The sequence below is a fragment of the Megalobrama amblycephala genome, linkage group LG2, assembly GCF_018812025.1.
Source record: "Megalobrama amblycephala isolate DHTTF-2021 linkage group LG2, ASM1881202v1, whole genome shotgun sequence".
In the NCBI taxonomy this organism is placed as follows: Eukaryota; Metazoa; Chordata; class Actinopteri; order Cypriniformes; family Xenocyprididae; genus Megalobrama; species Megalobrama amblycephala.
In genome coordinates, this window is record NC_063045.1 from 28,548,569 (window position 1) to 28,572,712 (window position 24,144).

A 24,144-nucleotide genomic window follows, 5' to 3' on the forward strand; every position below is an offset into this window, starting at 1 on the left:
TAATTCAGCAATTAATAAAGCAGTTAGGCTACTACTACCAATAAAAGATAACATTGTTCAGTATATTTATGCATGTAATCAATACAAATTAAAGTAGTTTTAACTTTTACTTACTACAGTATACTGTGTTGGCCAGTTTTGTTGGAAAAAAAAAAAAAATCGCACAATTACACATTTTGTTTACGGTCTTAAAAATGCTAATAATGATTAAAAAATAGGCCTATGTTTATTAATAGAAGGTTTAATAACATAGAAGGTTACCCAAAGAAAATTTTAGGCTTGTTCGTTTCCACAAGAGATTTTGAAGACATGCAAGCTGTTAGACCCGCAGAGCGGCGCTCTCACCCTGCCAACTGCGCCAGATTCTCAAGGGGGCGGAACCACCAGAATAACTGACAGCTGATTCTGAGCGTAACTCCTCCCCCCACCTCCTTTCTCTCTCCTTCTTTCACTCTTTCCCTGATTTCAGAGAAGCCGATCTTCATTCCAGTGCACATGGAAAGGCAGAGGAGCAGCAACGGTCAGCGCTCAGAAGGTGAAACGCGCTCAGGGATTTTACGCGTAAAGCAGCTATAAGGTGATTCTACGGGACGCGCTTTATTATTGGACTACAACAGAATGCTATTAGAGGACGAATGGACATTTAAACAACTGTTCTCCGTGTAGGGATTTCACTGTGCGACATCTATAAACGGACACACATGTTCTCCACTGATGAAAAATAAGCTAGAAAGAGCACCCGGTGGATGAGTTTTAAACCTCCTTTAGCGCTGCTTTAGATATTTTGCACATTGGATTACATAAACACTGCTGAAATTATCTGTATGTTTAGAGGATTTTGATTTATGGAAACAGAGCTGAGCAGGAAGACATCTGAAGTTGGAGAAGAGGGTCTCAGAAGCTGAACAGAGGGTCTGAAGGATTTTACAATCTCCTCCACTTTCATGTCCGAAGTCTCTAATTTATGACAATGGATTATTTGCTGTTTTTATGCGGCTTTTTGCTGCCTCTGTCCTCGGCTGTTGAAGGTAAGATAGCCTATTAAATATATTTTACTCGCAGTGCTTATCAAGGGAGGCACGTCACCGGTCGATACTATTGATGCGCGTCTGTAGGAGTTGCGCTTATAATAGACTAATAATAACGAGCTTTTAGTTTTATGCATTGGCTATTAATTAATGCAGAAACACGCGTCTGGTCCGATTTTTCTTTAAAAAGCGCCAGATAATCGATCTGGCTATTGAATGACATCAATACACATGCAATTACACTGCAGAACTTCTCCCTCTTAATTGTTGTTTATTTTCTTTTAACAAGACAATAGTTTCTGTCTTTCGTAAAGGAAATGTATCTACAGGGAGTCCCACTTGAACAGGCTCTCTGTCAGTTAGACACACATTATAGGTTCCCTCAAAAGAATCATGGGGAATTGAACATTTTATTTCGGGGGAAAAAAGAATTTTGGGCGATATATTGAACCCATAAATTGACCAAGATTAGGCTTTTTAAATTAACATTTTATTGGCTACTCTTTGTATCTGTTGCTCTCATGTCAGACATATTTTGAAGCAATTATGACCGTGTGTGTGTGTGTGTGTGTGTGTGTGTATTCTTTTTAATCAAAATTATGATTCATTTATTTTCAAATGACTCCGATCGGTAGTTTAGTTGGCTTTTGATTCAATTAATTATTCGAAGTCTGGACCCCCATTAGACCAGGGGACCTTTTGACACCAATAAAGATGAAAATGAGTGGGCGCTTTAATAGATTTTCAGGGAGAACAACAAAGTCGATTTATTTATTTCTTTATTGTTATTTTTAACCATACAATTAGCGACAAGCATGGCATCGCGAACAATTGCTTATTGTATTTCTGCATTGACTTGTCTCTTGTGAAGGATTCTTTAAAATCATTGAAAGTGCTAGTGAGATTCTTCTTAAAACAGCACTTATAATTCAATAAAATTCGTATCATCGCCTACTATTAACAGGGTTTTTTTATATGCTAATTGTTTTAACTAGAGCCCCAAATAACCTTTTTTAATTTACAATTTACTGCTCATTGTTGGATTATTACTTTCTACACACCATCTACACTATTACTCTGTATATAAGAGGATATATTGCTTTACTTGTTTATTTTAATTTTATTTGAATGTTTTAATGAGTGAAGTGGGTGGAAGTCGGATGCGGAAAGGTTGTTTACGGTTCATACGGTTGTTTAGTTCAATTTATTTATCTATGTTTTTATGGGATATATCTATACGTTTTTGAAATAAACTTGTGTTCTTGGCCGATAACCTATAAAAAAAAGAGTGTATTATATGAAAGGCTACGGGCCTCGTTTAGCTACTAAGTTTGCTCTCCTTGTTTCACTAAATAAAAATCAAGCAGCCTATTAACTGTCCACTGTGCACGCAATTATCTTAATGTTTAATTGAAAATATAGTCCTAATGATAGGCTATAATGGAATTATAAAGTTATATGTGATAACAATGAATAACTTAATCAGCAACTATTCAGTAGTCCTATATTGTTTAGGGTTGTAACTTACAACTTGTAAGTACGAGCCATCTTTTGTGTCCGTTAATACTGAAGTGTATTTAAAGTGTATTTGAATTACATTTATACTTTAAGTCTTATCGCTAGCAAGAATCGTGTCATTTTCTTGTTCCCTGGAGATTTCCACATATAAGAGTCTACCGAACCTAAAAAAAAAAAAAAGGCCTAAATTAAAAAAACAAAAAAAAACAAAACAAAAAAAAACTGTCCAACATGCATTAAAATCTCTCTCTTTTTTAAATTTATAATTTCTACTCTGATATGTTGCCTGTATAAATCATTAGTTACGCGTCTCTGAATGTGAAATCACAAGTCTCCAAGTCTCTCTCTCTCTCTCTCTCTCTCTCTCTCTCTCTCTCTCTCTCTATCTCTCTTCTAGTCCAATTAGTCTAAGGCCTGGTTTTAATTCCCACTACCCCACTGCACTTATTATTTAGCACATACACGTGATAAACACATTTTGTGCTATATACTTACTCTGAGGTAACTACAGTAATTTAAGGCATATCTCAGCGGAATGTGGTAAAACAGATCTTCGCAGGATAACGCGAGAAAAGACCATTTGACCCCATAAATCAACGTAGCTGACATTATTCATGTTTGTTTCCCCCCAAAATACACTATACTATTTACAGTATTTTAGTCGTTAAAAGCAAACGTCCTACGCCTGTAGGAACATTTTATGCTTTTTCGGAGCGTGTATCTGCCCACCAATGTCTAACTGAAGTGGTAATTCAAAGGTAAACGCAGCTAAAGCAAATGTAGCCCTTGTTGACGAAATAAGAGACTAATTTTGGGGGTAAACAGCATTAACATGAGAAACAAGAGAATAATTACAGGACGGATTCACTGAAGAGTCGTAATGTGAGTTTTAGGAAAGGCCTAAATGCGCAATGTGAACAAAAAATGTATTTATATTTAGAAAAAGGTTAAATTTACTCATACATGTGAGCTCTTGTAAGCTGACATGTTATAGGCCAGTATGTGTACATTTTATTAAAACTATTTTTTTTTTTTTTTTTTTTTTCATTATCTGAGAGGCTAAATGGAATGTTTGCACTTTTAAAAACCATCTATCACACCGCAAGACATGTCCGTTTAAAATGGAACTGCTGATGGCAAACAATAAATAATGAAAACCTAAAACATCCCATAAATTATAGTCTGCTTCCATTAAAACATATAATTTAGCCTAAAATTCTAGATGTTGTCAAAGGTTACGCGTAGGCTATACGACACCAATTTAGGCTGCATCGCTATTATTATTATTTTTTTCTCTCTGTTAATATTTTAATAATACTTTAATACATATTATTAAAAACAGAAAGCAATTATTATTATTATTATTATTATTATTATTATTATTATGACAGCTGTTGAGCGCAACACCAGACTTCAGTAATCGATGTGACTTCATCGATCTGTAAAATCTCCGGTCAAAAGGTTTAAAAAGAGGTCAAAGCATTGATCTGTTCTTCACACCATACACACGGCCTACACTCTGCTGAGTGAACTAATTCAATTAGACAAACTGAATATTAGCAATAATAAAGTACAAAAAAAAAGGCAATAGGCCTATTTATTATGATTATGATTATGGTTATTATTATTGTTATTATTTTATGGTAGGCGCCAAAATGATGGGAATCATTTATTGTTTGTGTGTGTGTGTGTGTGTGTGTGTGTGTATATATATATATATATATATATATATATATATATATACATACAGACAGACACATACCTCACATATCTACTGTAGGTGTAACAGTCAAGATTGAAGGGGCCCAAATTAATATAGAAACATTAGTAACAATAATGTACATGAACTAACCATGAGCAATCCATTTGTTACTGTATTTAATGTTTACTAATGAACCTTATTGTAAAGTGTTACCATATATATTATTAATAATAATAATACTGGGTGGGACATGTCCACCTCATGGTGGTGGGCCTGCATTGTATGTACAATAGCTTTAGCTTATTTCATAGAATATCTGTATATAAAATAAGGAATTTTATTAATAAATAAGTCATGTGTGAGAGTCATTGAAAGGTCATATGTTAAACAGAGGATAGGGTGAACAGATGTCCGCTGGCTTTGTTTCAGACTCTCGTAAGGAGCTCAAAGGGGTCTCAGACTCAGGCTTAAAGATGCTATGAAAACTAGGCAGGGTCATCATGAGCACACTTACTCTGGTGGTCCGAGTAAGCTCACATCACTAACCTATAAACATTAGCACTGATAACCTTTGGAATTCAGGAATGCTTTGGATGTAAAATTTGCCAGCATTCTGAGCCCAGCGTGGAGCAATAACTTGTGCTGAAGGCCAATATTTAACCAAGTGCTCTGTTAATTGATGAAGAAGTGGACTGGACGCTGACTGGAATGTAGAATTCACTCTTTTTGGAGTGTCCACTCAAAAGGGCAATCCTGGCAGCTGACGCAAAGGCCTTTACAGAAAAATAGGTCTTTGACACTCACGACAGTGTGAGGAGAGAATGTGTCTGGGCCTGAACACTGCCAAAATCCCCCCGTTGCTGTCTGCAGCTACTGAAGCGGAATGAGAGAGAGAAATCGAGAGCTAAAGACGGGCAGAAAGAAAGAGGGACTGAGAGAAAAAGAGACATCGGAGCTTGGTTTCTGTCTTCAGTTGGTCAGGAGCAAGATGGGTGGTGCTGGCAGGGAATATATTTGCTACCAAAACAGCCATTGAAAAGGCAGCGCAGAATACCAAAACAAAGTCACATGATGACAAGCACAATAAATTTTTCTTTCCATCTGAATGGTTTTCCCTCTCCGACCTACAGGGATTTTTAAATTTGGACTTGGAATTTACAGTGAATTTACTACAGTGAATTTACAGTCAGAGCCAATTTCATCAGAGAAAAATACAGCAGAGAGTTTTTCTCTGCTCAGAAACTTTCATTAATTAATTTTATGGACATGAGCATTGTAGCACTGGATGGAAATTGTGTGACCTATTTGCTGCATAAGTTGCAGTATATAAGCTGCATATAGTGAAATATTAATTTGCTTCATTTTCAAACCACCAGATATAATAGAGGGAACTCTATCTTTCTACATGCACGTAGTGCGTCAAAATACACACAAATAGAAGTAGCATGCAGAAATAGGCTGTGTGTGCTATGGAAGTGAGATAACATTTGATCTGACACACACATGTAGTCCTGCTATGCTCCTGAGAAATGACTAACACATTTTTACAAGAATGCCACAGCCATTACTTTATAGTGAAGCTGTCTGGCAAGTAGTTGTTAGCTTTCATACTTTTTGCTGCAGTGTTTTAATCCTTTGCTGGACGATGTTTATGAGCTTATGCTGCTGATATTCATCAGAATTAGAGAGAGAGAGAGAACACAATCCAGAACCTCATTTTAGCTTTTAAACCCAATATATAAAGCAAAATCGGGTATTAAATGATACTGAACTGACATTAATGCGCAACACAATGAAAAAAAAGGTAACTGTCAGAAATATTTGTGCTAGTTTTCAACCACAGTTCAATTGGGGGGATGTGTGATGTTAGAAGCCCTGCAGGAAATGGCTAATGCTAATGCTAGGTGCAAATGTCTGCTTTGATTAGCAATATGGGCATGTGCGAACAGGGTGGGGGGTGTTAGGCTAATGATGGCTTCTAAACTCCACGCTACCAATCAAACCAGGCCTCTAGATGGTTAAAACATGCTCATAACCTCCACATCAAACACTGGGAGCCCCAGGCAGGGGCCCAAAAGCACACTGGCCCTTTACCCTTTCTGTTAAATCTAGACTAGAATTTGCACTTTTGAGACAGGCTGTTCAATTACACATCTGTAGACTTTCTTAGCCATTCATTTTGTTAATGCGTATATCTACAAAAATGAGTTCTGACTGGTTTGATTTTTGCATTTGGGGATATTTGAGGAAGAGGAAAAAAGCTGAATTCACTTAGTTATTCACTTGGCTAAATATAAGCAGTAAATATACCCTTACAACAAATGTACCATGGTAACCATAGTTGCTGACAAAAATGTGTAATTTTGTATTTGGAAAACAATTACTCTTATTGTAAAATCTTTCTAAAGTAATACAGGATATTATTATTATTTGCTAATATAATATACCAAGTTATTACAATTTTATTGTATGAACAGTAAGTGCAGTACTATTTTAGCGGAAACTATTTTTACCATGGTATGCTTATGTAAGGGTAATTTGTTTAGCCGACAACACAGAATGAACTGGTGTTAGACAGGAATTCTTTTACTGCTTACGTGATCTGTCACCTCTCCATTTGGTGTTCGAGGTTAGAGCAGTGACACTTTGGCAAGGTGCAAATGCAGGTGCTTGTGAAAAACAGTTGGTTGCGTGTCGTAAAAGTCCCGGAAGGCATAGCGAGTTTGGAAGTGGATCAGACGATTCATGTTTTCATGATTCTTTCAAAGCAAAGTGCCACGTATGCATCTACCACACTTTTCTTTGGTGAATTCCTTTAAGACATGATGGCAATCTCACTCTGCTGATAACATTTTTGTTGAATTACCATGCATGTTTGAGCATAAACTTAAGATATTGTTCAGTGTTATATGTAATTCAAGAGATATTTTGCTTCTGTAATTTTAAGCATATTTTCCCCTAACATTCCTTGTACCCTCTCCTGCTTTTTAACTGTTGCTATAACATCTAGTTTCGGCAGGGTCACTATCCACAACCAATCAGGGATTCTCAATGAATCTCTGTGACTGATTCATTTATGGCTTGTTGTCAGGCTTGATCGATCACACTTCCTTCTCACTTAGCCTTTCTGGCAACTGCCCTTTCGAAATATGCCAAGCCTCAGAGAGCCTCTCATTACCAGATTTTTAAGACTTATAGAAGAATGGCAAGATAGAGGAACCAACGAGTTAGAAGATAATATCTGTCCAGTCATCTTCCCATCAACTTCCTGTGTATCTGACATAGGCCAGAACTGCCATGGAGAAAGGGCGCTCGTCATGTCCCAGGAACAGCCCTGTAGATGAAGTGACATGTTTCTTCAGCGACTTCAGAACTGCCCTTTTCCAGCCTTGTCTCAAGTCTAGAGAAGATTAGAAGCATTAGATATAAGACAGGCAATCGTGCTCCTTGAGATCTTTCTGCAGAACTTAGATTGAACCCTTAACCATACACCCACCTGAACTAGATTATCAAGGTTTTGGGGTTGATTAAAAATACAGACAGGTGAGTTACAGCTCTAAACTCTGCAGGAAGGTAGATCTCCAGGAGCAGGGCTGAACACCCCTTGATATAAGGTATGCCATGCACCCCCAAGTCACTTGTGAGCCGTGATGAGTGGCTTGTCTGTTATTAAAGTGCCCTCAACCTGAACGGGAGAGATGAGGATATAGGCGTACAAAGAGACAGAGAAAGACTGAGAGAATTGTCTGGTATCCAAAAGGCACTTGGTACAGTATTGGTTGAGCAGTTCATCTGAAAAGGTGCTGAGAGGAGAGACAATGGAAATACACTGGAGCTGGTCAGATGGGGTTATGAATGCAGTGGGAATTGAGGCAGAGCTCAGGACAGCGAGAGCAGAGAGTTTTCATCTTCTGTCTTGGACAGCTGCCATGGATCTATCTCTGCATCTTAAATTTGACTTGCTCTGCCTAGCTATGCCTGAGAGGAGATCATTGTTTCTGCCTTTTCTCTCTCTCTGTCCATTTTTCTACCTATCACTTTTTTTTCAGTGCTAGTCTAAGAAACTCTTGATAGGCAAGGGATATGCAAGGGTTTTTAATGAATCTGAAAAGCCAGCGAGCATCAATCAATGACAGCCTTGAGTCTGCACTTGAAATCAGGTCCACCTGACAGTGGGAAAGTAGAAAAGAAGGTTACAGTCTGCATACAGAATGAAGAAACTCTCGAGGCAGGAAAAAATTTGCTTTCCAGTGTAACAGACAGAAGTTATCTTCTATACTGCAACACTTATCTTGCAACTGTCACTCGTTTTATTGGTATACTCATTTGTAAGGCTATAAGAGCATCTAGATGCGTGTCGACTGTAAAAGGGATAACAACCTGGTGAAAACCCAGAGAACAAGTGTGGGAAGTTCAGAGGCCTCTCCCCCAACAGGTGGGCTTTATCCAGACAGAGAGGGTAAAGACAATGCACCTCTTTCTCTACTCTGTTTACCATCCCTCTCTCCGCTCCCTGTCACTTCTTTGCTACACTTTCCCACCACCTTTTTACAGCCCTCCCTCTTCCCTGTTCTCCCTGGGCACCTTATGTGGTCGTATCTTATCAGGAAGATAATTCTAATTGTGGCATTATTTTCCCTATCTGTTATCTGACCCCTTCAGTGATATCAGAATCCCTGAACAGGACCATGCAGAACAGAAGCTTGGGGACAAGGCCTATTTACCCACAAAATCTTTGTTGTATCCAGTCATTGATAAGATTTGTGACTATGTGTGTGTGTGTGTGTTCTTACAACTCTATTCTGTCATGTTATCCTATGGGAGCTAAGTGGTATGTCTATAAGCAATGTAAGTCAAGCTCTTGCAGGATAGATTTGACAAGTTCAGTCTCTTGATACTTCATCGCCCATGGCTTTTAAGAAAATCTGAGTGTAAATTCCCACTCATGACATATGTGAAATAATGAAGGTATGAGAGCACAAAGCAGCTAATGCCATGCACTGCATGGAGGAGAGTCAAACAGAGGTCTCTAACTAAGGACAAGAGCAAAATTGGCATGCTGACGTCATGCAAACCCTCATGGGGTGTGAAAGGAAGCATATTGACGTGAAATGGAGCTGGCACTAGAAACAAATTAAAATATCCCATGGCCAGATGGGGATGGTGAACTGAGGGGCCATATTTGTATCATGGGTGTGAGATACACCACAGTGAAACAGCTTCATTGCCACTTTTGCCCTGCCGTGTCCTCTGGGAAATGACCTAAAAGGGCAGTGATGATTAGCCATTCAATTTAGCCAGCCATTGGTCAATATGGCAGGCCAAGAGGAGATGGTTGTTGATGCTTCCTTATCATCAAAATCGAAATTTTTGAGGACTAGATTTCTCTTCATTGGTTACTTAAGCACGCACTTTGTCACTGTCCTTACCTATTTATAAATCTTCCCGTCAATTTGAGACAGCTTGATCTGAAGAAGCTAGCTAAGTAGGCAAGCACTTAAGGGTAATCTATAGAGTTCAACACTGGGCACAGCTTTGTGCCTGGTTAATTAATCAAGACACTGCAGCGGTGTCATAAACACGAAGGCACTTACGATTAAAGCATATCGAGAGGGTAATATCTAAAGTTTCTTATTTTAGCTTAAGCATTTTTGGCACTTTTATTTTTTTCAATACAGAAAGGACAGGAAATGAGCCAATTCTTATCTCTCTTTTTTATGTCATTTCTTTGCATCACTATTCGCCTGTCCTCAGGTTATGAAGTTCAGACTCGGGGAAACATGTCCATTCATGCATCCCTCTTCTTAGGAAGATGTAAATACAGGGTTGAAACCAATACATATGGTCACTCCTCCAGTGATGGAACTCCTGTACAGCTGACTTGTTCCTATGAGTAATCTATGCTGAGGTTCAGTGCACACCCTGTGGTTCTTTTGATAAGTGCTCCCATGTTGAACTCATCCTGCTTTGAGACCACCAAGAGATGTAACATACCTGAAATGCAAAAGTTCATGTGTAGGTTCCAGGCAGTCAAGGTGTGGTTAGCCGGTCTGTAATTAGCGTTGAGGCCACCAAGTCTTCATGACGGCATGTCTCTCTCTCTCTCTCTCTCTCTCTCTCTCTCTGTGTGTTGGATTTAGTGGATCTATGTGTGTGTGTTCAAGTGTGTGAAAGAGAACAACAGCAGACAATTCCCAGACTTCTCATTATCTCTATACCTGACAATTGCATCTCCTAGCACCTGTACAGTACTTCATAAATTGAAGGGTGTTTTCATATAAAATTTTCTTCCCCAGTAATAGTCTTTTGCCCTCTTTTCTATCTGTGCCATTGGTTTCCCAGGCACTTTTTTCATTAATGCAACAAACCAGTGTTTGTACAATACACCGTCTTACTGAAGGACTTTATTGGTTCAGTGTAGACGCTGTTAAAGCCACTGTGTTTGATTTATCAGTCAATGATTGACTCTAGATTGCTATAACCTTCCATGTCACCTGCACTTCAAACAGATGCCCAGCAGCAGCAGCAGCCCTGCATTTCCCATCCCACATACACAGTTCCTGTTGATTCAACTGTTATCTCATGTGGCCATTTCCCTCAGTTCTTCCACCAGAGCCACTGTCTTCACATGATAGCTGTGTCATTTTAGCACCACGTCTCCAGATACACCCACAGTCTGACCTTATATGCTTTATTTTATTTAGATTATGAGTGGGAAGTATGGGTGAAATAATTTTTAACTGCACAAGGTTATTTTAACAGGAAATTCAACCTAAGATTGTTTTAGATATTACATAATTAGAATGTGAAAGAATATTTTGGAATAAAAAAATGAGACCCATCTCATGTCTAACTCCATCCTTTTCCCCCTCCCTCAGCCTTCTCACAAGGCCCTCTACTGAGACCCATAAATCAATGGAGCTCAGTAGCCTGTCGGGGGTTTACCGTCTGTGGGGGGTATTGGTGGCCCAGGCTCCCCAGCCGCTGGTTTTAGTTACACATCAATGAAGGGTGAATAATACATTAGTCAGCCCCTGACAGTACAGTTCTAGGCAGGCAGGCAGACAGAGCCTCCCCTGGCCCTTCATCAGCGCATCTGTGCCATAATCAGCCTCTGGAGACATACCTCAGCTTTGGCCTACCTGTCTTCCACCTGATTTACTTACTGTTTATGCAAATATTATGATACTTAAATGCCTGCTATGTGGATAAAAGGGGTCAATCTCCAAAAAATGAAAATAAATAAATAAATAAAATATGGAACAACATGAGCGTGAGCAATAGATAACAAGAGTAAAAGAGAGAAATTCTGTAAAAAAAGAGAAATCTGTAAAAAGAGAAATTTTGAATAATGTTCTTTGTTTTTCCCATACAAGTAGTTGTTAAGTTCCTGTTTCGTAAAGTGTATCTATATAGAATATGGTGTATGGATGGCACTGTATGTAAGGTATTAAATACAAAGAAATTGCACCATTCCTTCCGTTTGGGGTCAAGAGCTGCAAGTGACACCCATAAAGTCTAGGTTAATAATTTGAAGCGGCAGGAAGTATTGCAACTGACCCAGGTCGGACAGCAAGGACTGTGGAGATGGATTGTTGTGGCATAAATGGTCCCGGAACTGTGGCCTTCTCAGGCCAGCTGCACTGTATACTGATTTATATCCAAAGATTTTCAAATAGCTAGCCCCCTTCCTTGCATGCACAATTACTGAAACATTCACAGTCTCCCTCCAATGTATCAAGGCTTTTATTTAATTGTTCAGAGACATCTAAACCTCTGGCCATATGGGGCACCCTAGAATTGGATGTCAACCGTTCTATCAACCTTCTCCAGCATAATTGCCCAGAAATGAACTTCCATCACTAATACCTTCTGTCACAATCTGGAAGTCAATTTGCTGTAAGTGAAACACTTAAGTGCATGATTGTGTGATCGCCAATGACCTAGACGACCACGTGTCCTAATCAGGCAGTTGTTTCTTTTTTTAATCAACAGTCTCAGGGGTGGAGTCCATGAATAAATTACTCTGATGACCATCTTCCATACACTCAGCCAGTCTGTATCTGTGCGTTAAACAGCCAAAACCATTTAGAGAGGTCTAATACGTCAAGTTATTACTGCAGCCAAGTGTGAGAATAATTAACTGAGCATCAATTAAGAACGCGGTTGAAAAGATCTAACAGATAAGCATGGGGCGAATAGTATCCAACATTCTTTGCTTTAGCCAAATGGGAAGATACAAGGAGTAAACAGAAATAATAAGCTATAGCCTCCAATTACAACCCAAGCTCATTGGGGAAAAAAAAAAAAAAAAAAAAAAATTGTGGCTGTGGAGACATTTCTGCAATAATATTATGTTTCTTCTTCTCAGGTTTTACAACACTATCAAAGTGAAATGTTCAGTGAGTGGTGCTAAAAGTGTGTTTTCTCCAGTTTTCTCCAAAACAGATGAACGTGAATGTGGCAGTGTTATTATTTTGGAATGTGGCAGTGTTATTATATTATTGTGGCAGTGTTATGACAGTGGTGAGTGAAGCTAAAAGTTTGAAAAAAAATACAGACCTATTTTGTATTTGCAAACAGCGATGTCATTTTTGTGGGCGGAGCCTATCTGGTGGCAGAAGCTATCTATGGAAGCCATGGAATAAAAGAATTAAAAAAAATGTAATTTTGAGTTTTTCAGTATTTAAGAAGATAAATCAGATTGTGAGATATAAACTCGTTATTTTGTCTTTTTTTCCACAGAATTGCAAGTCTGAAGTGTGATATAAACTCAAAATTGTAAGTTATAAAGTCGGAATTGGGAGATGTAAACTTGCAATGGCGAGCAAAAAGTCATAACTGTAAGTTAAATATGCCATATGTTTAAATGTTATCTACGTAAAATGTTATAGGTTTAAATATTATTGATAATTATAGCTAATACATTATGTCCCCTATGAACTATGTATGTGAATATTATGTAGATTTATTGTTTACATCCATGCTTTAATAGTAGATTAATCATTGCAGGTTTCATCAGTCCAGTCTGTGGCTTGCAACCATACATGTCTGCATTTAGTATCAAAGGGCGTCATTGACGACGGTATTCTTTAAAAATGAAGACTACTCTTTGTATTAAGTTTTTGTATTATCCAAAAGACATTTTTCTCTTCTTATTACGTGGATTTTGCCTCCACTTGTTACTTGTTTTCTGCCATCACAATGCACGTACAGCTGCAAGTGACGTAGCTGTGACACAGCAGAAACTGAAGAGAACTGTATGTAAAGGTATATTTTTGCAGTTTTGCAAAAAAAAAAAAAGAGAGAGAAAAAATAAGCAGAGGCACATTCTAGGTAGGTTAATATGTTACATAGTTAAGACATACCTGAATCAGCTAACTCTATTGGTCCCTGAACAACATTACCATCAACCGATCAGTTCCCTCTGGCTTGAGCGGTAGAATATTAATAACATGCTTTATGGGATAAAATCTTGTGCCTGAATATGCTTGGAGATTTGCATATTTCTGCACCCTACTTTTTGCTATTGACATATTTCCAAAGTGCCAGAGTGGGGCAGAAATTTCCAGGAAGAGTGTTCTCAAATATAGCATGAATGATAGTGTCCCTTTCACTCAGGACAGTTCCAAACCATGCTTTAGTCAATGAGCATATTCAGAGCATCTATGTGGGTGTGTATTTGTTTTTGTGTGTATTTGTCGCCTAAACAGTCACAAAAGCCCTACCCAGGCACATTCCTGTATGTAACTGCCTAACCTTTCTTTGTTGTTGCGGCTCTGACCTGTATCAGATAATGAGTGGGCAGGTAAACATTAACGAGTGGCTCTGGGCTTAATGAGCTAACGTGAGAAGAGGTAGTCAAAAAAGACCTGCACTGCCTCAGGCTAATGTGTCACATGTAGCAAGAAATGTAAAAAAAGAAAGAACTTAACATAATAACTCCTATTACGCTGCGGTGTAGCTGAAGCCATTAGACATGTTTTCTTTGTTTGAGCAGGTAAACCACAACATATCCTGATAATTAGCATGCAGCATGACAGCCGAAACTGAGCTACAGATTTGTTCCCATGTCTTCAGCAGTAGCTGCCAATGCTAATATGTGACAGCACTGGAAAGTTAGCAGGGTTCTTGCCCTCACAGCTTGGGTTTTCTTTTCAAGAAATGAAAAGGAATCTCAACCTCGCTGGCCGCTCCAGACGGTATATTTGAAACATTACAAAACGATGAAACATTACAAAGCCACTGGAACGCTGGAAATGTGGCCTACATCAGTCCATCATAGCTGCTAACAAACAGCTGTCTCATGATACAAAGCAGAAATCTCATATTTAACAGCCATTAGAGGTTATTTGTATGTTTGCATAGTAAGATGATATTGTATGTTTGGCTGATGGCTATATCAGGAGTAATTGTATCCTGACGTACATCTCAATACCTAATTCATAGCAGAACTGTAAAGAAAAAAAAGTTATAACCAAAGCCTTTACATTAATATACACTAGAGTTATAGGTCATTCTGAGTGATTGCAAGGATGAATACAATTATATGGGCATGTTTAATTTTGATTGCTTATCTTTGTTAACAATAACAGAATTCGACTTTTTGCTAGACTGTCACATTAACAATTATTTTTGCTACTTTTCTTTTTTAATATCTTATTTTTGCAATTGTTTCAATGCCTTTTACGTAGGCTACATTTGTATATTGCATAGTTTTACACTTATCACACACTTAGACTTTCGATTATAAAAAATGGAAAAATTATATCTTGAAAAAATGACGATAATTGAAGAAACACCCACATATGTGTGCATTTTTGTGTTCACTGTTTCACATTGTGTGCGTGCCTTTATCGATCAGAAACTGTGATGTCATCCCCGACGTCATTTCACAAACATCTTATCGCAAGGTAAAAGGGGCTGGAGAAAATGATAGTTTGGGGGCATTTCAACATCCGCCACACTCTGAAGTACCTCCTTAGTGTTATAGCATGGCAAATGCCTTCCAGTGGTCCTAAGGGATCGTGACATTACCATATATTTAGCCTAGATGTCTGTTGGCTGCCTCTGCAGTGGCATAATGAACGTGTCAAAGGGAAGCAAGTACGGCAAACGGGCTGTTGGAGAATGGAGATGAGTCCCTGGACAGCCGCTTCAACAGACAACTCCTCTCCGTTGCTGACAGGCAAGGCCAGTGGGCAGCACAGTGCCAAAATACCTCCATAATGAACCTGGAATGGAAGTCTGAGGAAGTCAGCGGTGCCTCCTGCCACGTTCTTTGACTTGGATTACAAAACACAGGAGGGGAATACAAAAATATTTCCAAACACAACACATCCAGGATTTTAAATGGAAGGACGCAGGGCTCCCTGGAGACCGGGGCTTGTTGTCACACTCGTTCACTTGAGTGAAAATTTCTCAGGGTTTCTCAGGATTCTTTCAGGTTTCTGGTTGTACATTTATGTCTTTTCCAGTGTTATTGCTCAGTAAAAAGATCCAGTTCAGTTTGTGACAACATGCCTCAATAGTACCACATGAAAAATACCAATGCTCTCAGGATCTTTTTGATTTATGTAAATAATTTCTCCATCAGTACCGTATGGCAGATTTTGGGACACAGCTTGAATGATAATATGAGTTGGGGGTAATGATGCATTGAGTTCTCTATTGAGCGTGTTTTTTTTTTTTTTTCAGCAGTATTGGCAGACTTGCATCCCTAGCAGTTTATTACAGTCAGAGCTGAATTTCAACCAGAACGAGAAAATCAATCATAGTCATAGATAACATACTTGATTATACTTGACATACTTGAACGTGATTATAGTCCTTTTTAATTTTTTCGCTTGAGGAGAGGGAGAGGTTTTTGACGGTTGGTTACAATGTGCTTACGCTAGGCTCAGCCAATGGCAGGATTCATCACGCTCCATGAACTGTAATTTTCTCCACTCACTGTTTGTATATATATATATATATATATATATATATATATTGTTTAAAATTCTTAACCTCATTTTACATTTAAGAAAAATGTCTAAACTTCACTAAAAGCAAAGATCTCTAAAGGTTAGTCAGATTTGACATTTCATCAAATCTGAGAAATGACATCAGGGTGACACCAGAAACATAAAGTCACTGGTGTTTTTTTGACTGAATGGAATGCATTTCCGTGTGGTACATAATGAAGCAAATTGGCACTTTTGCTTGGTTCGGATCACTATGACCTTTTATGGCTTAAACATGTGTCTTATTATTTTCTTAGTGCTTTTTATGAGATGCTTTTAGGAGTCAAAGTGTCCCTCCTCCTCTTCCAAGTGTTCTGTAAACCTGTTTACTCTTACTTGCATTTTTCAACGGCTAGTTGAGTCATCTGTATTTATTCTAGCTGGCCCTGCCTCCCGCTGACAGTAATGGAGACCTGGGGAGCATGATAGACAGGGAGAAAAAGAGAGAAGGGGTTTCAGAGATATGCAGGGAATGAGAGAGAATGAAGTGGATGGAAAGGAAGGCTGTGATCAGTGCCGGCCTGTCAAAACACTTCCTGTTGACTGATACACCCTCAGACACTTGGGAAAAGAAGACAGAGATAGAAAAGGTGTGAATGAAACATTAAAAAGAGAGAAAGATAGAGCGGTTGAGACCCTAGCAAAGTATGGCTTCTTTTTGAAGAACCTAAAAATGTAATATATTTTAGGTTGGTCCTGAGCAACTCTCAAAATCTTTGTGTTCATTCACAAAATCTTCTCCTTTGCATAGTTGCAAAAGTATTGCTCAAAAGTTTTGCGTTCCCCCAAGAAACTTTACATTCGCATGCAAAAGTTGTACGTGTATATAATTGCACTCAAACCAATTAATTATTTTGAGCGTTGGGGTTTACAGTGCAAGAAACTAGCAAAATCTTTGTGTTCCCCCAAGAAACTACATAGTCATATTGTGCGAGTAACTGCAAAATTTTCTCAGGTGACCGCATAAGAGAATGCAAAAACATTGAAATATAATTTTCCCTTCTATCTCATACTTTTTTTTTTCCATCACCATATCCATTAGGGGTTCCATAAGTCTAAACAGAGTTTTCTTTTATGATTGCGTATAAAAACCCCAAGCAGAAACTCTTGCTAAGATGTCATGACCATCAACAGCGATACCGAAACATGACCATGTGGAGTATCACATGTTCTGACACTTAAATTACGTTATGCTAGTGTTTAAGTCTAGGAAGCACACATCATGCATCATAAAAGTACAGCTGTCTGATCAGGAAACACTGTCATTAATGTTGTGTAACGATGCCTGAAGTATCAGTGCAAAGACATCATACTGCAACATTTCGAGGGAAGGATTGGAGAACCAAAAAGTGCACTTTTTTTTAATAAAGCATTAGTAGATACTGATTACTGGAGAACACATTTAAGTTTTTTCTAACCAACAGGCCAAACTAAAATTATGAACACAGACGAGGCCTACGCATTCTTGTTTGCCTTGTGGCCATACAATAACTCGCCTCTACAAGAGGAAACACAAACGCATTAATTGATTGTACTCCTGTAGCAATGTGAGTCTAACAGACGGCTCCCGTTTAGTGTGAAATCTGTAATTGGATCAACGTTCAGTATCAGAATACGCCAGCGTGTTAGCTTAAGTGCTCATTAATAGCTGATCGTGCTTTATCTCCATCTCAACGCATCTTGTGTCCTGTCTAGCCAAAACAGAGTAACTGATGTGCAGTATCGTAACTCTTTCGCTAAAGCCGGGGACACACCTAACGATTGTAAGGCCGATTATGAGTGTAATTTGATACTTACGACTGATCATGTCCAATCGCGCCGAGTCAGAGCCAGTTGCGTTCAGTCGGTGTTTACAGTTGGTGCTTAAAATCGTGCAGTGTGCTGCGTCTAACGATTCTAGTCTTAGAATTTTTAGAAACAGTCATTGCCAGTCCTCCTCACAAAGATTCTTCTCAAATTTTATAATTCCCACTTCTGAAGTAGTGATTACGAGCAAATCGCATTCAAGTTTCGAAAGGAAAGTCATTTTTACAATAGCGCTGAGAGCACGTGAAGGCAGCATAATATTTGCGACCGATGATGTCTCTGTTTCCTTGGAGACTGTGTCAGGCGATTGTAAACAAGCGGCGAAATGGCGTCAAAAAACGTTTGCAACATAAATACACATTGGACAACCGGTATGGAAGAAAAACTGGTTGAACTCTGGCAAGAGTACGAATACAACATATCTTCGAAAGAATAACGTACCATAATAGAAGTGATAAGGAAAGAAGCTGGGCTGCTATTGCGGAAGCTTTGAACGTATCAGGTACAGGACCGGATTATCCATAGACGGGATTGGGCGAGTGTCCTGGGGCACCAGCCAATAGGGGGGCAACAAGTGATAAAGATAATGACTAACGTTAGACTTTTTTTTATCATGTTTTGTATATTATTTATCTGGAAAGATACGGATACAAAATTAACAGTTAATGATACAATATATACAGAGAGAATATAAAGAGCCCTGCCCTTTGATCGCGAAAGTGAAAGTGCCCTTTGAGGTCGCATTGTGGTAGTATAATTTACTTCTGTGGTAATTTAATGGTCTGTACAGTGCCGTTTCAAGTCGAACAAGCTTCATTGAGGATCGCAGCTTATCGTTGCTTAACAACGGCGACACCACCAGAGTGCAAGCTCTAAAAATAGATTAATTTACCAAAGTTTACTCACCTCAAATTCTCTCTGTTGAAAACAAAGTGCGCGTTTTCCTCTTTTTTTTTTATTTTTTCGCACAAATATAGCTGCAGATGAAGAGCGCCAGCTGTTTGTTTACATCCATTTTCAAGATCCCGCGCACAGCGTGTTGCTTAGCAGCGGTCTCAATCGTAAACGTTTGTGTTCTTCTCCGACTGTCAACGATTAAAATCGGCTCCAGTTGAAGGAAACAATCGGTATGTGTGTTCTGTTCAGTCTTAGAATGTTTCAGCTAATCGTTAGGTGTGTCCCCGGCTTAAGTGCTTTAGGGGACACGTGCCGAATTCATGGTAACTGACCACAATAGCCGTAGGTGGTCAGGTTAAAATGGCTTGAGTAATTATATATATATATATATATATATATATATATATATATATATATATATATATATATATATATATATATGTATGTATGGAGGTTTTCACTTGAAATGCATATGCCAAATGCTTAGTATATTGCATAACCATGTAATAATGCCTTTATTACAATATTATAACATTATATACGCAATACGTAATAATGTACGTGTATATAATGCATAATGCATATAAACTTAATGCATACACTCTCAGAAAGTAGTAGAAATTGTACTTTTAGGGGTGAAACAGCTTATCCTTTGTCCCAGTAGCCTTAAAGTGGCATCTTTGTATCTTATTTATGCCTAAAAGTCAAGTCACCTTTATTTATACAATGCTTTATAACATAGATTGTTTCAAAGGAGCTTCACAGTAATAAACTGAAAAATAACAGAATCAATGATGCAAATTTCATCAAATATGAGACAAAATCAGCGGCTCTAAAAAATAGTGTCATTATTCAGTGCTTGTTCAGTTCAGTAACTGTGTGGAGTTCATCAATTATGAAATGAGTTCAATTCAGCTATAAGCAGCTCTACAGAAGGCAATAGTGTCATTATTCAGCTTGAGTCAGTTCAGTGTTGATTTAATTTGGTTCAGTAACATTGCTGATGTTGCAAAATTTGTCATTTATGAAACAAATTAAATTCAGCTATAAAACAACTCTACAGAAGACAAGTCATCATCCAGCTCAATTCAGTTCAAGTTTTATTCTCATCCAATAGTATCAAATCAATAATATTACGGAATATTAAGTGTGTTTTAAACCCAAACTAAGCAAGCCAAGGGTTCATAGTAGTACATTAAGGGTAATGCGGTAGGAATATAGCAGCTGAATACCACCTATAATTTAAGTTATTCACAGGGAGAGGGGGACATTGAGAAGGTCTCACTGGGTTAAACAGGTGATGTGATCACCCTACTTATTTAGTCGCACAAGTGGTGGTGGCATGGGCTTACTAGCTAAGGACGCCCATTTAGACAGTCGGAACACATAGTTGTGAGCACACCTGGTTAGCAGACAGCCGCCCCAGGGGCTGCCTGTTCACCAGATTGACTGTGCTCTGTAATTAAAGACCTTGTAAAGGGAAAAAAAAAAAGAGAGAATCAATGTGGGTAAGGGGGTGCAATGCCCATTTCTAAGGCTGGAACTGGAACTGGAATGCGCTATGGGGTTCACAAGCCTCTTTTTGACACAAAGCTTGAATATTCATCTTGATTGTGGCTTATCTTTTGCTCGCCATATGAACCTGCGTGCTTGTCTTTGTGCTGTCTGTGAGAGTGAACGGCATGTCTGATTCTGTGTGATCAAAGCAAATGAGCTCATCTTCCACAACCCCATTCCCTCAGCTTCAAAATCTAAGACCTTACGCCAATCCTGCCATCTTCTAACGTCAGCTGAAGAACTAATTAACACAACAAACAAAAATGCAGCAGACGCACTTATGCTCTTTGTCACCTTCCTGTTACTTGCTGTCATTGTAAGGGGTGTCAAGAAATGTAAAATGTACTTAAGTAGTACATCTTTATATGTAGTTACATAGTTACTTTTATTGTCTTTGAAATATGAAATATGAAAAACGTGTGCTGCCAAATGTACTGAGAAGCATTTATGGTAAACTGATATTAAATTTATGGTAATGATATTTCTAAAGAAACTTGTATGTCATGTATTTAAATATATTTGTAATGACATTTTAATTTAGTACATTTAAAATATAATAACTTTAAATGTAATATTGAATAACACAAAGTTAAAATAGTATGTTATATCAAAATAAGTGTACTTCTTTAAAGCATGACAAAATACTATTACAACAAAGGCTTAAAATGTTCTTTAATGGCTTTAAATGTTCTTTGGTGATGGGAACGCATATACTAATAAAATTTGAATACATTATATGTAGCTTTGGACAAAAGTCTGGCACTGATGTATATGTAGCACAATATGACAACAATAATCAAGTGGGAGAAGTCTGCGTTTCCTGAAGTTAAGAGTTTCCACTGTACAATTCCAAATTCGACAAAGACACGGGTGATTTTACTGGTCGGAAATTACAGTAATTCCGTCATGAAATGAAAGCTACATCTGCAGCTTTGACAGTGGGCCTTGTTAGTACGTAAATGGCCCAGAGAGTGACAGGCATTGTGCCGTGACTGACGGCAAGTGGACGGATGGGAATAAGGACGCTCTTTTCATGGAATTCCCATGGAGGATTCAGGGTGTTGGAGATGCAGCCACCTACATCAAGAACCGTCGACCAATTAGAGGTTGCACGCCAGCTTGCCAAAAGCAGCCTACTCCTCTAATCACCACACTCCAGTGTGGCACAAAAGCCTGGGCCGCTCACCACATTTCAATTTAAATAGGATCCCCCACCCCCCTTTCCTCCAAACTCTTTCAACATCTTTCCCTCTCTCTCCCAGAATCTCTCCCCCACTTTCTGCCTGCTTCACCAAACCCCCCAACAGCTAATAAAAGCAGCAACAAAAGCACATACAAAGCAATCAGTCTAATAGCTTTAATACGTTTAATGCAGTGTTTTCCCAACGCTGTTGACAGATCTCAATGTTGGGTGGCAAAACAGAGCTCAAGTGTTTGGAGACAGAGAGTGACATTCTTTTTTTTCGTCCTTAAGTCTGTCGTTTGTCACGATTCCACAACAGCGCAGCAGTGGACAAAACCGGCAAACCTTTAGATGCTAATTATATATTATATATTATATATATATATATATATTTTTTTTTTTTTTTGACCAGCCTGTCACAACAACACTGGCTCAACCAATCGCATACGTTTGGGGCAGGGCTACTTGTTTGAATGACCAAATACAGTCATCAGAAAACCAGTTTAACAACATTTTATTTGTAGCTCCATTTGGCGATTTTAATGGTGCATAAAGTACACACTTCACCTGTAATTTTCTTAAATGCAAAATATGTATGCAAATTTAATTCTTTTAGACTTTGCTGTTTAACATTGAGTTTCCCTTGCATTTCCACATGTTCTAAACTCCAAACAACACGGAAAAAAGGAATCGCTAAAGCTGAAAGCAGTTGGGCTGAAATCCTGCAGTAATCTCTCACCTGTCTGCCCACACGGCACTGAGTCAGTTTCTAAATCCACTGAACATTCTTTGTATCAATAGAGGTGGTTTTGTTCACATACGCCTCTTTTTAAAGAAGATTGCTTACTGGAACAAAGAAATATTTTAAGGCGCTAGTAAACCCGCAGAATGAGCATGTGTGTGTGTGTTGTTTCAGAGACCAAGTGTTTCTCTATCTTCCTCTGTTATTAACGCTGCTCTGTCATTAGAGGATTAGAATGGAAGAGCTGACCTTTCTTACATCAATACGTGTGCGTGCATGTGTGTGTGTGTGTGTGTGTGTGTGTGTGTTAACATGCAATTCTATGAATGAGAAATTTCCTCTAAATGTGTGTATGCCATGCAACTTGATATTTAGTGTTTGAACCAAAAACAATGACTTATTGTGTAGTAATTTACACATACTTCCATAAATGTGCTTTGGTAACCTCAAGTTTGTAATTTTTCTTGGGATTTTTGAGTCTTTGAGACTAGTCTTATCCACAAAAGGATAGTCTTTGATATTTACATAAGTTAAACATTATACAACACCATTTCTACCCTTAATAAAGTTCTACCCTTTATATGTGTATATATATATATATATATATATATATATATATATATATTTTTTTTTATATTTTATATATTTTTTATTTATTTATTTATTTATTTTTCTGAAAAAAAAAAAAGTGTTTGGACCAAAAACAAATTTACAGTAACTTTACACATATGTCCATATTTCCTTCTAAACATTTAGCTACAAGTCAGTTTTCCTCGAATTACGTTATATGATATGTACTTTAGTAAACTCAAATATTTACATTTTCTGAGATTTTGAGACTTTATGAGAATGTTCTAAACCTTACTAAGCCATATAGCCATATGTATGATGATTATTTTTGCTAATTTATACGTTTTTATGAACTGCAAACCATTTATCACTTTTATATTAAAAATATATATTATTATTAAAAATATATTTTAGTTTATATAATTTTAAGTAGTTTATATAGTATTGCTATTTTATTATACTTTAGTGTTTTATAGTTTAAAAAACCAAAATATTTCGTTTAGATTTTTATGACAGTTAAGTCAACATGAGGTGAATAAGGAAACCTGCGTTATAATTTACGGCAGTTAATTTATATGTCGGCCTACTTTTTCGAGTTTCAAATGTTCTGCCTCACTAACTTGAGTTTATGGTGGTTTCTTTTATGTCATTGGGTTTATAGCTCAAAGTTTGCCCATGCTTCACACTCAAACATCCAATGCTAGACGGATTGCGCAAGGGAAGGATTTTTTCAGAGCACTCGTCAATCAGGTTCAACATCTTGCCAGAAACTACCCATAGTGTTCGAATTTTCCTGAGAAGTGGGAGAAACAGGAAATAAACCATGGGTTCTCTGCTGCTTAAACAAAACGTTCCCTGTGTGGAGCCATTTTAACTGGAGCAAAGTTGTCTGTAGGCCGTAATGGAGGCTGCTGTAGGCTTCATGCTGGAGTGTGAATGAATTGTCGCATTGAGGGCACGGCCTCTCGCCCCCCCTGACTGCGGCGGACTGGGGTAAGGGGTGGGTCACCCTCCACTGTGTTCGCTCTCACATTGAGCCAGGACTTGCCTCCTCATCTAAAAGCGCGCTCAGCTGACACAATGCTCAGCTTTGCTGTTTTTCAGCGCAGCTTACAAAACGCAAACAAAACAGAAGG

The 24,144-nt window shown here is 38.1% G+C and overlaps 1 protein-coding gene across 5 annotated transcripts in view; it reads left to right on the forward strand.

Annotated features, from left to right (window-relative positions):
* The first annotated feature begins 474 nt into the window (after window positions 1–474).
* The window catches only part of LOC125254647 (ephrin type-B receptor 3-like), a 48,557-nt gene continuing 24,887 nt past the window's right edge, over window positions 475–24,144 (forward strand). For all 5 annotated transcript variants that reach the window (XM_048169358.1, XM_048169371.1, XM_048169364.1 and 2 more), the window contains exon 1: window positions 475–1,028. In XM_048169358.1, the coding sequence (XP_048025315.1) occupies window positions 965–1,028 (64 nt within the window). In that variant the 5' untranslated portion in view covers window positions 475–964. The remainder of the gene's footprint in view (window positions 1,029–24,144) is intronic.